Source organism: Dendrobates tinctorius, unplaced genomic scaffold (genome assembly GCF_039654945.1).
Source record: "Dendrobates tinctorius isolate UK_male_01 unplaced genomic scaffold, ASM3965494v1 ptg000013l, whole genome shotgun sequence".
NCBI classification, from domain to species: domain Eukaryota; kingdom Metazoa; phylum Chordata; class Amphibia; order Anura; family Dendrobatidae; genus Dendrobates; species Dendrobates tinctorius.
The window spans coordinates 5,347,632-5,360,125 of record NW_027361681.1 but is presented as its reverse complement, the minus strand read 5'-3'; the positions used below and the strand labels follow the sequence as shown (position 1 = coordinate 5,360,125).

General features: G+C 43.6%; 1 protein-coding gene across 1 annotated transcript in view; it reads left to right on the top strand.

The window, feature by feature from the left end:
- The window catches only part of AR (androgen receptor), a 540,464-nt gene that overhangs the window by 480,096 nt on the left and 47,874 nt on the right, over window positions 1-12,494 (top strand). Inside the window, exon 6 of the mRNA XM_073558342.1 lies at window positions 10,669-10,799. Coding sequence (XP_073414443.1) covers window positions 10,669-10,799 — 131 coding nt within the window. The remainder of the gene's footprint in view (window positions 1-10,668; window positions 10,800-12,494) is intronic.

Sequence of the window (12,494 nt, the reverse complement as noted above, 5' to 3'; positions counted from 1 at the left end):
AAAATTTCTACATTTCTGTTTATTTTTTTCAGTCAAGATGGGGTGTAGAGTGTACATTAATGAGAAAAAATGAACTTTTTTGAATTTACCAAAAGGCTGCAATGAAACAAAGAGTGAAAAATTTAAAGGGCTCTGAATACTTTCCGTACCTACTGTACCTCTCCTGGGCTAAAAGCCAACACAGAGAGAGAAAATCCATCACTAACTAAAAATCACCTTAAGGCTGTGTGCCCACGTTGGGTTTTTTTAAGCATTTTTGAAGCGTTTGTGCCGGATCAGACGCTTCAGAAATGCTTAAAATAAGCTTCCCATTCAATTTAATGCATTTTGGCCTTTTTGTGCCAATGCATGTGTTTTTTTCCTCTTGGAAAACGCTTAGGCTACTTTCACACATCAGGTTTTCGGCGTCAGGCGCGATCCGGCGTCGTGCCGGAACGCCGGATCCGGCAAATGTTTAGTAAAACCGGATGTGACGGATCCGGTTTTCTGCCGGATCCGTCTTTTTCTTGACAGACAAAACCGGATCCGTCTCATCCGGTTCATCCGTTTTTCTATCCGTTTTTCGACGGATTACGCCGGATCCGGTTTTTAAAATTGACCCTTGTGGCCTTCCGAACAGGATTGGCTACTGGAAAACTAGATATAGCATGTTCCTACAGCCCTTCTTTGACAGGTTGTAGAGAAGAAAGTGCAGGTTGGAGAGAAGAGCAAGTTACTGGCGAAGATGGATGTTGTCATTGGAAATATTACCACTAGAAGTTCTGTGACGGTTTCAGGGACAATTTTCCACTATACTTTATGTCACCTCAAGGCAGAGTACACTGGGATGACAGAGTGTGAGAGATTTTTGCCCTAAACTTGTGTACCTTCTGGACCAACAGTATATACCTTTGCCAACCAAAGTTGGCTATCTTGTCATGGTCTTACTATTTTTACCTTTAGGCCACAGGTGTGTACCTGGTTGTGTTTTATGCAAAGTATTTCACCTTTTAACAAAAGTTGTGTACATTGGTAGGAAATCACCAACAATAAACACAACTTTTTAAGTGAAATACTTTGCTTCAAACACAACCAGGAACACAACTGTGGCAAAAAGCTAAAATTTACCCACAGTTATACCTGGTTTTGAATACCTTTTTACCTTTGAAATACCCTGTATTTAACCTTTTTTTAAAACATAGTTCGCCGCAGAAAGAAATGACAGACAACCATTGTGAAACGATAATTTAACTTTTATTTAAATTTTTTTTTTTTTTGTAAAATGTTTTTAAAGTGCAAAAAAACTTTTTTAGAAAGGTTTTAAACCCAATGGGCATTTTTATTACAAAAAACACACATTACAATTCTGTGTACTGTGGGGTGGAAATACTGCTGGAGGGGCTGCGGGACACTTCGACACTGGGTGTGTGGAGAGAGGACTGGGATCTTGGTGGGGAAGGAACAGTTAGAGGTGAAGGTGTGGAAAAAACTACAGAATGGGTGGACATGTGGGAAGCAGAAGAGGTGGTGGGTGGTGGAGTGGAGGGTTGGGCAGGGACTGTAGGAGCAGATGATGTTGATGGAAAGTTGTATGGGGAAGGAGTTTGGTACGGGGAAGGAGTTTGGTACGGGGAAGGAGTTTGGTACGGGGCAGGTTGCTGGAAGTGGGGAGATGACTGGTACTGGGGAGGTTGCTGGTACTGGGGAGGTTGCTGGTACTGGGCAGGTTGCTGGTATGTAGTAGGAGGGGGAGGATGAAAAGTGGCTGGAGGGGGTGCAGATGTAATAGGAGGGGGAGGATGGAAAGTGGCTGGAGGGGGTGCAGGTGGAGGAACTACAGTGGTGGGAGGTGGAGGTTGGGAGGTAACCTGCTGTAGAGCACCATGGCACGAATGCATTACATGCATCTGCTGGGCAGGAGAGAGCGTTTCCATGCGCTCCACAACAGACCTGAAAAAGGTGTGGTTTGGCGAAGATCTTGCTTCTGAATGCATGGTTTGCAGAAGTGTCTTCACCTCCAGAATGCTGGAGTTGATCTGCTGAAAGCCTGCGGAGATTTGCTCTGACAAGACTTTGAGAGAGTTCTGGAAAGATGCATTCAGATGCAATAATTCTTGCGCATAACTCTTTTCCTGACCCCTCTGCCGCTGTCGCCCAGTACCCGCAGGTCTACTAGAGGCGGCAGGGGCAGAAGGGTGGGGTAAAGGGAAAGCGATCTCCTCACCAGCAGCTTCATGTAATGTAGGCGGCCACGATGCTCCTGTGCTGGTGGATGGGACAGATGGGTCGAATGTGTGGGAAGGCAGGGAAGGTGCAGATGTACCGGGGCGGTCGAAGTGTCCCTCGGTGCCGGTCTCCTCAGGGATCGCCTCAGAAGGGTCCAATCGTGCAGGCTCCCGAGTGCTGCTCACCGTGCTGTGGAATAAAGAGAAAAAAAAACAATTAAAATACTGACATGGTATGGCCCTGGCTGAAAAAAAAAAGTTACATCTAACATTTTTTTCACATGTGGTGTGTAATATTTACCTTCTGGTGAGCATTGTTTCCCGGAGGAACGACAGGGCTTGTGCGTACTTGTACTTGCTCCTGCGTCCTCCAGATCCACTCGGGGCCCGCATCTCTTTATTGAACTCCTTCTTGAAACGATCCCTCACAGACCGCCACCGATTCACAATTCTGTTCCCTGAAACGAGAAAGGAGTGGTTAGTATACAACATCAGTGTTTCACAAACTCCAGTCCTCATGGTCCCCAGGGGTCATGTTTTCAGGATTTCAATAGTAAATAGAAATCCTGAACACATGATCCGTGGGGACCACGAGGACTGGAGTTCGGGAAACACTGGTTTACATCAAGCAACCGTTACTGTATATACTTACGCTCTTTAATCTGGTCCCGAGCTTCGAGGTCCTCCCAGCGGCCCACAAGGAGAGAACAGATTTCCTCCCAGAGTCGTCGGGTAATGATCAGGTCAGCGTGGCGGCGGTCAGCCATGTTCCAGAGCGGCTCCCTTTCTCTGACGAGATCGATGAGGCGGTCCACATCAATCCCTCCATCCTCACCGTCAGAGTCGGGAGCACGCTGTGAAGGCTGTTAAAGAAAAAGACAAAAATAACATAATTAGCCTCCACAAAAGAAATGAAATAAAAAGTGCAAAAAAACAAAGCAAAAATATTTATACTTACACGCTGGTGACCGCCACGTTGCTGTCGCCGACGACCCTGGGAGGCATTGCGAGGACCTCTTGGCCGAGCACCAGATTGGGAAGACTAGAGAAGAAAACAAAAAATGTTATGAGTTTGGATGTAGGCATTTGTTTGCTGTGTGTGGTCTGCAGAACATTGTTTTCTGTGTGTTGTGTGTAGTGTGATGTTGTGTTTCTGCGTTTGATGCAAAAAACTTACGAATTGTGAGCCCACTCCAAGCGTCTGTCCACCCCTTCCTTCTTCTTCTGGGAGCTCCTCTTCATCTTGTGATTCCTGTTTTGAAATAAAAGGCAATGAATAGACATATATTACAGAGATGATGGATTTTGGAAATAAAAACTTACCGTCAAACGCTGACGATGCGAGGGAGGGCTCCCAGAAGAAGATGTGCTGTCCTGTTGATGGCCAGACTCCATGGCTGTGGGTATTGCTGCTGCCAGTGATGCCATTTCTGCTGCTGCTGCTGCATCTCTTTGGCGGCTGTTGAATAAAGAGAAACAAAGGGCCAATGAATATCTTGATATTCCATGGCCCTAGTTTGGAGGAATGGGGGATTTGATAATTACCGTCTCTCATCTGCTTCTGGACTCCCCTCCCGTTCAGCATGCTGCTCCATTTGGGGTGGTGCTGATGGTGCTGCTGCTGCATCTCTTTGGCGGCTGTTGAATAAAGAGAAACAAAGGGCCAATGAATATCTTGATATTCCATGGCCCTAGTTTGGAGGAATGGGGGATTTGATAATTACCGTCTCTCATCTGCTGCTGGCCTCCCCTCCTCAGCATGTTCTATTTGCTGCTCCATTTGGGGTGGTGGTGGTGCTGATGGTGCTGCAGTGGTCTCCTGCCTTCTCCTGCTTCGCTTGGTTGCTTTCTTGGGTGGCATGTTGGGTGTGGCTGTGGGTCCCACTGTCTTGCTTTTATATATGTCTTGTGGGCAGAGCTACTGAGCATGCTCAGACCAAAAAACCGGATCCGGCCGCCGGATCCGGCTTTTGCCGGATCCGGCGCATTGCGGCACTCATAGGCTTTCATTGTGTGAAAAAGCCGGACGCGCCGGATCCGGCGTGTCCGGCTTTTTCGCCGGAGACAAAAAACGTTACAGTAGACGTTTTTTCCAGACGCCGGATCGCGACACATTGCGACACATTGCCGGATCCGGCGAAAACCGGATGAAACGCATGGCCATCCGGCGCGATCCGGCGCAAATGCAAGTCAATGGGGGTGAAACCGGATCCGGCATTGCATTTCGCCGGATCCGGTTTCTGTCAAAAGCGCCGGATCGCGCCTGACGGCGAAAACCTGATGTGTGAAAGAGGCCTTAGCGGCTAAAAACGCAGCATGCTCATTATTTTCCGCATAGGTCCGCGTTTTAAGCTGTTTCCAATGTTCCCAGAAAACGTGCGGAAAAAAATGCATCTAAAACGCGCGGTTTCTGGGAAGGAGTCCGGTTTTCTGAGCGTTTTAAAACGCTAACGTGGGCACATAGCCTTAGTGTTTGATCACCAAACCATGACTTTGTGGACCTCAATTTGTGCACTGAGGCGCAGTCATTCTTTGATAGAAAAGGCCTTCCTGACACTGTACCAACTTTAGGCTGCAATTGTCCAAAATGTCTTGTATGCTGAAGCATTAGGGTCTCCCTTCACTGGAACCTCTCTAAAATATCTCCATAGCATTATCCTTCCACCATCAATTGGTGCATTCAGGCAGGTAACTTTCTCTACTCAATTAGACTGTCATACAGAGAAGTGTGATTTGTCATCCCACAGAATACTTTTAGCCTGATCCAGTGGCGCACAGTTTTGGTGCTGATGTTAACACCAGAGGAGGTGTGATCTCTGCAGTTATGGAGTCCGCAGAGCATTTACACCTCTTCTGCCCTCTGCTCCTCAGCACTTGGTGACCCCACAGTAAATTTAGGTGGTCTTCACTTTGTGGCTGAGATGATGCAGTTCCATCCACTTTTCAATAATATCACTCACAGGTGTAGAATATTTAGGAGGGAAGAAATCTCAAAGCCTGGCTTGTTACACGGTGCCATCATATTACCGGACTACACTTGGAATCACTGAGCTCTCTAGAAAAATATTCAGAATTTAGAGTCCTCAGTGGTTGATACCTTTTAATGGCTAACTGAAAAGATGGTAACACATTGCAAGCTTTCGAGACTATTCAGGTCTCTTCATCAGGCATAGACTAATACAAAATCTGAAGAGTCACATATTTATACACAATACAACACAGAAAAAATGCAATAGATGAGACAAGTGACGCGAAGCAGAACTATCAATATGGGAGAGGGAGAAACATAAATATTGGACCAGTTCATAGATAAGGAGTCCGGATGTTTTATAGTCCTCTGATTGGGGTCTCCTAATGTGTTGTGATGCCTCCACAAGGTCTTAGGAGCAAATTCCTTAATTGATGTAAAAAGATATAAATCCATGCGACACATTCATTCCAGCATGGAAAACAAACAGATACAAAACCAATCCAAAACTTGACAACTTGGACAAACACTCCATTCCAGCCACAAAAGCATCTAAAAGCTAACACGGTACAAAGATATACATCTTTCCTGAGCTCTCTAGAGGGAGCCAATCTTTCACAAATGTTATTAAAGGCAGATGGCATGGCGAGCGGCTGAATGTGGCAATGGGACCGAATGACAAACCAAAACATAATGATTAAGTATCTTCCAATTTTGTCAATATACTGTATATAACAATTCACTAATGGCTCTTTAGTGGGAGTCCTATGTCCATCACCTGCAAAGAAAGCTGTTTGCAGCTCCAGTGATGCCCAGATGGAAAGGATGTACGGAGCTGAAACACCACGGCTTCGACAACTCTGTCTTGGTCATTCTCAGGTACTGCAGCTCTTCTCCTATTGAAGCTGCACACAGCAGATCCGTGGCTGTGCCATGTGTCACACTGGCATCAATCTGAGATTGATGACCAATCCAAAAGGTAGACTACCGATATCTAAGTAGTGGACCACCATTTTAACTACAGTGCTAAAACCTGGGTCCCTCGTATATAGCATTACATCTATTACTGCCTTCAGCCAAAGAAAACACAATACAGAATGTAATGTAAAAGGAAATAATTAATCATCTAATTCCATTGGTGCGGCCATCTTGTACACAGTAGGCCAGCGAGGAAGCATTTGTCGATCGTCCTACAGTACGGTCACAGTGCACCGCCTGTTGTGTTGGAGCTGAGATGGTCAATGCTGGCTTATGATGGTTTGGTGGCCCCGTCGGGGATGGAGTTACATGACTTCATTTTGGCATCCATGCAGGGGTGAATGTTCATGGAGAGCTTTGATCACAGGCTCTCTAAGACTTATACATGGTTAACAAATACTTTAGTGAATTTGTGAAAGTGTGGGGAAATTTCACAGAAAGCGGCAATGAGGCTTTCTTTCTTAAAGTTAAAAGAAAACATAATTAGAAAAATCTGTAACCAAAAAATGAGCAAAATGTAGAGTTTGTGAACTCACATTGAGATCCTGTAGAAAAAAAAAAACCTGCCAAAAAGATCAATAGTCCAAAAAGCATTTTACTTTGTTTCTTCACATTTCTCTTGGAGAATTTACTTTTGGAAAAAAGTCTCTATCCACTTTGTCTTCTCATGTTCGTGTCTTCCTCTTTCCTCATAGACTGTAAGCTTGCGAGCAGGGCCCTCTTTCCTCTTGGTATTTGTTATAATCTACTGTATGTGATTATTGTGATGCTGTAATGTCTATTGTCTGTACAAATCCCCTCTGAAATGTAAAGTGCTGCGGAATATGTCGGTGCTATAAAAATAAAATTTATTATTATTATTATTATTATTACAGAAGGTATATGGCTAGAGACCGGCATGTCATTATTAAAGAAGGTATATGACTAGGACATGTCTTTATTACAGAAGGTATATGGCTAGAGACCGGCATGTCATTATTACAGAAGGTATATGGCTACGACATGTCATCATTATGGAAGGTATATGGCTAGAGACCTACATGTCATTATTACAGAAGGTGTATGACTAGGACGTCATTACAGAAGGTATATGACTAGGACATGTCGTCATTACAGAAGGTATATGACTAGAGACCGGCATGTCATTATTACAGAAGGTATATGACTAGGACATGTCGTCATTACAGAAGGTATATGACTAGAGACCTGCATGTCATTATTACAGAAGGTATATGACTAGGACATGTCGTCATTACAGAAGGTATATGGCTAGGACATGTCATTATTACAGAAGGTATATGACTAGGACATGTCGTCATTACAGAAGGTATATGACTAGAGACCGGCATGTCTTCATTACAGAAGGTATATGGCTAGAGAGCGGCATGTCGTTATTACAGAAGGTATATGACTAGAGACTGGCATGTCGTCATTACAGAAGGTATATGGCTAGAGACCGGCATGTCGTCATTACAGAAGGTATACGGCTAGAGACCTGCATGTCGTTATTACAGAAGGTATATGGCTAGAGACCGGCATGTCATCATTACAGAAGGTATATGGCTAAAGACCGGCATGTCATTATTACAGAAGGTATATGGCTAGAGACCGGCATGTCATTATTACAGAAGGTATATGACTAGAGACCGGCATGTCGTTATTACAGTCCCCAATCCCCACAATTTTAAGCGTGTCCTGAAAACGCATTTATTCAGACTGGCCTATCGCCTCAACACATTAACCTAATCTATCCCTGTGTGGCACAGCCAAAAGTTTTACCATAACCAGGTTCCCCGCATCATTCTCCCACATGCTTTATGCATCCATTAGCCCTCTGTGTCTGTACTGTCACACACCTAACATTATGGCTGGTCCATACAATCAGGGCAACTGTTACCACCCACCTTTCATGTCTTCCTCTTTCCTCATAGATTGTAAGCTTGCGAGCAGGGCCCTCTTTCCTCTTGGTATTTGTTATAATCTACTGTATGTGATTATTGTGATGCTGTAATGTCTATTGTCTGTACAAATCCCCTCTGAAATGTAAAGTGCTGCGGAATATGTCGGCGCTATAGAAATAAAATTTATTATTATTAATATTTAAGAGTTTAATAACACAGGTGAATGAATCATTCCTACCATTCATCCTTCCCCTCCTAGTCTTCATCTATATGTCTGTTATTTACTCCCTTTCCTTCTTTTTGCCATTTGTGATCTGATTAACCACTTGCTGAAACATTATCATATCACAAGGTTAGATTAATGTTTTACAACAGATATTGTAAGGTTAAAAATTAAAAAAAGATTAAAATTATATAAAAAAAGTTAACATTTTGGGGTAAAACTTATGCAAATGCAGCAAATTGTGATGAGCGAACATGCTGGGGTGTTATCTGACCAAATTCAGGTGCTAACCGAGTGCCTTCAGAGTGCTTGAATACTGTGTTCGAGTCCCCGTGGCTGCATGTCTCGCATCTGTTATGTTCGACAACCACAACACATGCAGGGACTGCCTGTTTGTTAGGTAATACCCTCATGTGTTACGACTGTCAAACAACCGCGGGGACTCGAACATATTATTCGAGCACGCCGGAGACACCCGGTTAGCACCCGAGCATGGCGGATAACTTATCCCAGGATGTAGGCTCATCAATAGCCGCGAACTTTCCATTTCAATGTTTGCAGACTGTCTGCTAGTTACAGTGCCTTGCGAAAGTATTGGCCCCCTGGAACTTTTCAACCTTTTCCCACATAACTGGCCTTTATGGAAGAGTGGCAAGAAGAAAGCCATTTCTCAAAGATATCCATAAAAAGTGTCATTTAAAGTTTGCAACAAGCCACCTGGGAGACACACCAAACATGTGGAAGAAGGTGCTCTGGTCAGATGAAATCAAAATCAAACTTTTTGGCAACAATGCCAAACAATATGTTTGGCGTAAAGGCAACACAGCTCATCACCCTGAACACACCATTCCCACTGTCAAACATGGTGGTGGCAGCATCATGGTTTGGGCCTGCTTTTCTTTAGCAGGGACTGGGAAGATGGTTAAAATTGATGGGAAGATGGATGGCGCCAAATACAGGACCATTCTTGAAGAAAACCTGTTAGAGTCTGCAAAAGACCTGAGACTGGGACGGAGATTTGTCTTCCAACAAGACAATGATCCCAAACATAAAGCAAACTCTACAGTAGAATGGTTCACAAATAAACTTATCCAGGTGTTAGAATGGCCAAGTCAAAGTCCAGACCTGAATCCAATCGAGAATCTGTGGAAAGAGCTGAAAACTGCTGTTCACAAACGATCTCCATCAAACCTCACTGAGCTCAAGCTGTTTGCCAAGGAGGAATGGGCAAGAATTTCAGTCTCTCGATGTACAAAACTGATAGGGACATACCCCAAGCGACTTGCAGCTGTAATCGCAGCAAAAGGTGGCGCAACAAAGTATTAAGTTAAGGGGGTCGAATAATATTGCACGCCCCACTTTTCAGTTTTTGAATTTCCACAAAAATTTTAAATAACCAATAAATTTCATTCAACTTTACAATTGTGTCCCACTTGTTATTGATTCTTCACCAAAAATTTACATTTGGTATCTTTATGTTTGAAGCATGATATGTGAGAAAAGGCTGAAAAGTTCCAGAGGGCCGAATACTTTCGCAAGGCACTGTATATGTGGATAAGGGTCAAGAAATCTTTGCATATATACGTGAAGAGTGGGTCCCGGAATGAGTTTTACTGGTGGGCCCCTGGCAGGGTTGCCAACAGTCCAGAAACTCCAGGACAGTCCATAAAATTAGGGCACTCTTTTGCCCTTTCCGAAAAAAAAAATGTTGACGTATCCGTGATTTTTTGAAGCTGAAGAACCTTGTTCAGATCATTATGACTGTAATTATCATCATTTTACCGTTTCCAGTGAATGTTTTTTATCAGAATTATGGGCTGTAGACACAGATCGCTGACAATCATAATGAGTTATTATGGTTTTCCAATGAGTCCGTAAAAATATCGTCTGTCCGTGAATTTTTGATAATCTGTCCAGAAAAAGTAAAAAAAAAAGTTGGCAGCGCTGGTCCCAGGCATGGCTGTCTGACACTGTTTGGAGTGTAATCCCCCCATATACTTAACCCTACATTTATCAGTGTTACCTGGTAACCTGGAGGTCTCCTACACCATTTTACATTACACCACAAGGTCCATGAATGTCTGCTTTTATATTAGACCTATATGAGGCCCCGCATCCTAATCACTTGAATTCTTTCATGTTGTACAAGTTTATCGGAGCGTAATACAGAATTGTAAAGAAATTTCCATATGAAATGAGAAGCACACAGGAATCTATCCGAGCCCGGAGGGATGAATCGCAGCTCCATACAACGTGAGCCTGTACAGGGCTGAGATAATACAGTAGGATCACTCAGTTTTCCCTTCGGAATAGTTTTGAAATTGCAGTTTGCAGCCTTTAACACTGTGAATCCCATGGCTATAAAGTAATGAAGCTACTTGTGTCATTATACAGGTATCGCATGCACAAATCCCGCATGTACAGCCAGTGTGTTCGGATGCGTCATCTTTCACAAGAGTTCGGATGGTTACAGATCACACCGGAGGAGTTCCTCTGTATGAAGGCTCTTCTCCTCTTCAGCATTAGTGAGTATTGCAGCATTGCAGATAGCGTCTAGTGATGAGCGAGTATACTCGTTGCTCGGGTGGTCTCCAAGTATTTTGGCGTGCGCGGAGATTTAGTGTTTGTCGGCACAGCTGCATGATTTGCGGCTGCTAGCCAGCCTGAATATATGTGTAGAATTCCTAACAAACAGGCATTCCCAACATGCATTCAGCCTGTCTAGCAGCCGCAAATCATGCAGCTGCGTCGACAAACACTAAATCTCCGCGCACGCCAAAATACTTGGAGACCACTCGAGCAACAAGTATACTCACTCATCACTAATAGCGTCAACTTCATAAGAAGATTAATGTCCTGCAACCTGCCAGCATGGCTTAGCTCACAGCGTTCCCTCTGCTGCAAATATATCAATTATTAGCTTTAATTTATTTAATGGATGAATTTCCCAAAGAAATGTAAATGGTAAATAAAGTAAATATATCTTGGCAGTAGTATAGGAATGTTACTTAAGACAGCAGGTCAGAGAAGCCTGTGCATTAGCTTAAAGGGAAACTGTCGTGTTGCAAATGGTATCTAATCTGCAGGCAGGATGATATAGAGTTGATCAGATTTACCGTATGTACAATTTTATGGGAAAAGTTTCAGTAAAACTTGTATTTTACTCATTGAAATCTCTGGTGTTTGTGTGCATGAGTCCAGTGCGTGGTCCTATTCCGTAACAGATCAGTGGGGTCCATCACCTGTACCTCTCAGCTTACCTACTTACCTATCAGCCCACGCTGCTGTCTCTGTACACTGTGCCATGGTCATTATTAGATAACCCAGTAAGTTAAAAGGAAAAAAGAGAAAAAAAAAACACACACAAAATATTTTATTTTAAAAAAACAATCCCTGGTTCACCAATTTATTAAAAAAAAAATGCTAGTACGAAGTAGTCCAAGGATTCCGACATAGTCCACAAATTGCAACCTAAAAGTCATAGAAAGAGAGAATTAAATAAATATAGACAAGAGACTCCAAGCCCACAGCTCCAACGTAATCCATGGTGATCCCTTGACGTCCACCAATTCTGTAGTAAAACCTATTCAAAATTGAGAGTCCTCAGTGGTTGATACCTTTTAATGGCTAACTGAAAAGATGGTAACACATTGCAAGCTTTCGAGACTACTCAGGTCTCTTCTTCAGGCTAGGTGACTATTCAGATTTTGTATTAGTGTAGCCTGAAGAAGAGACCTGAGTAGTCTCGAAAGCTTGCAATGTGTTACCATCTTTTCAGTTAGCCATTAAAAGGTATCAACCACTGAGGACTCTCAATTCTGAATATTTTTCTATCTTCTGACTAACACGGTACAAAGATATACATCTTTCCTGTAGTAAAACCTATGGAGCCTTGTTCTGAGAACGAAGCTTGAGAGGTCACACCCAATCAGGCTGCCTTCTGTGTGACCCAGCAAGAGGGGTGATGTCAGTAGCCCCTGAGCTTGATGCCAGCTGATACTACAGAGCTGACATCAACCAAAAAAAAAAATAACCTCATTTGCCAACACACCAGGGCAGTCGGGATGAGCCAGGCAAAGTGCCAGAATGGTGCATATATTGTGATGGGGCAATTCCGGGGCGTCTGTGGGCTGGTATTTTTGGGCTGAGAATGGCAAATATCCAAGGACCTTCCCAGCTTGATAATATCAGCACTTAGCTGTCTGCTATGCCCTGGTTGG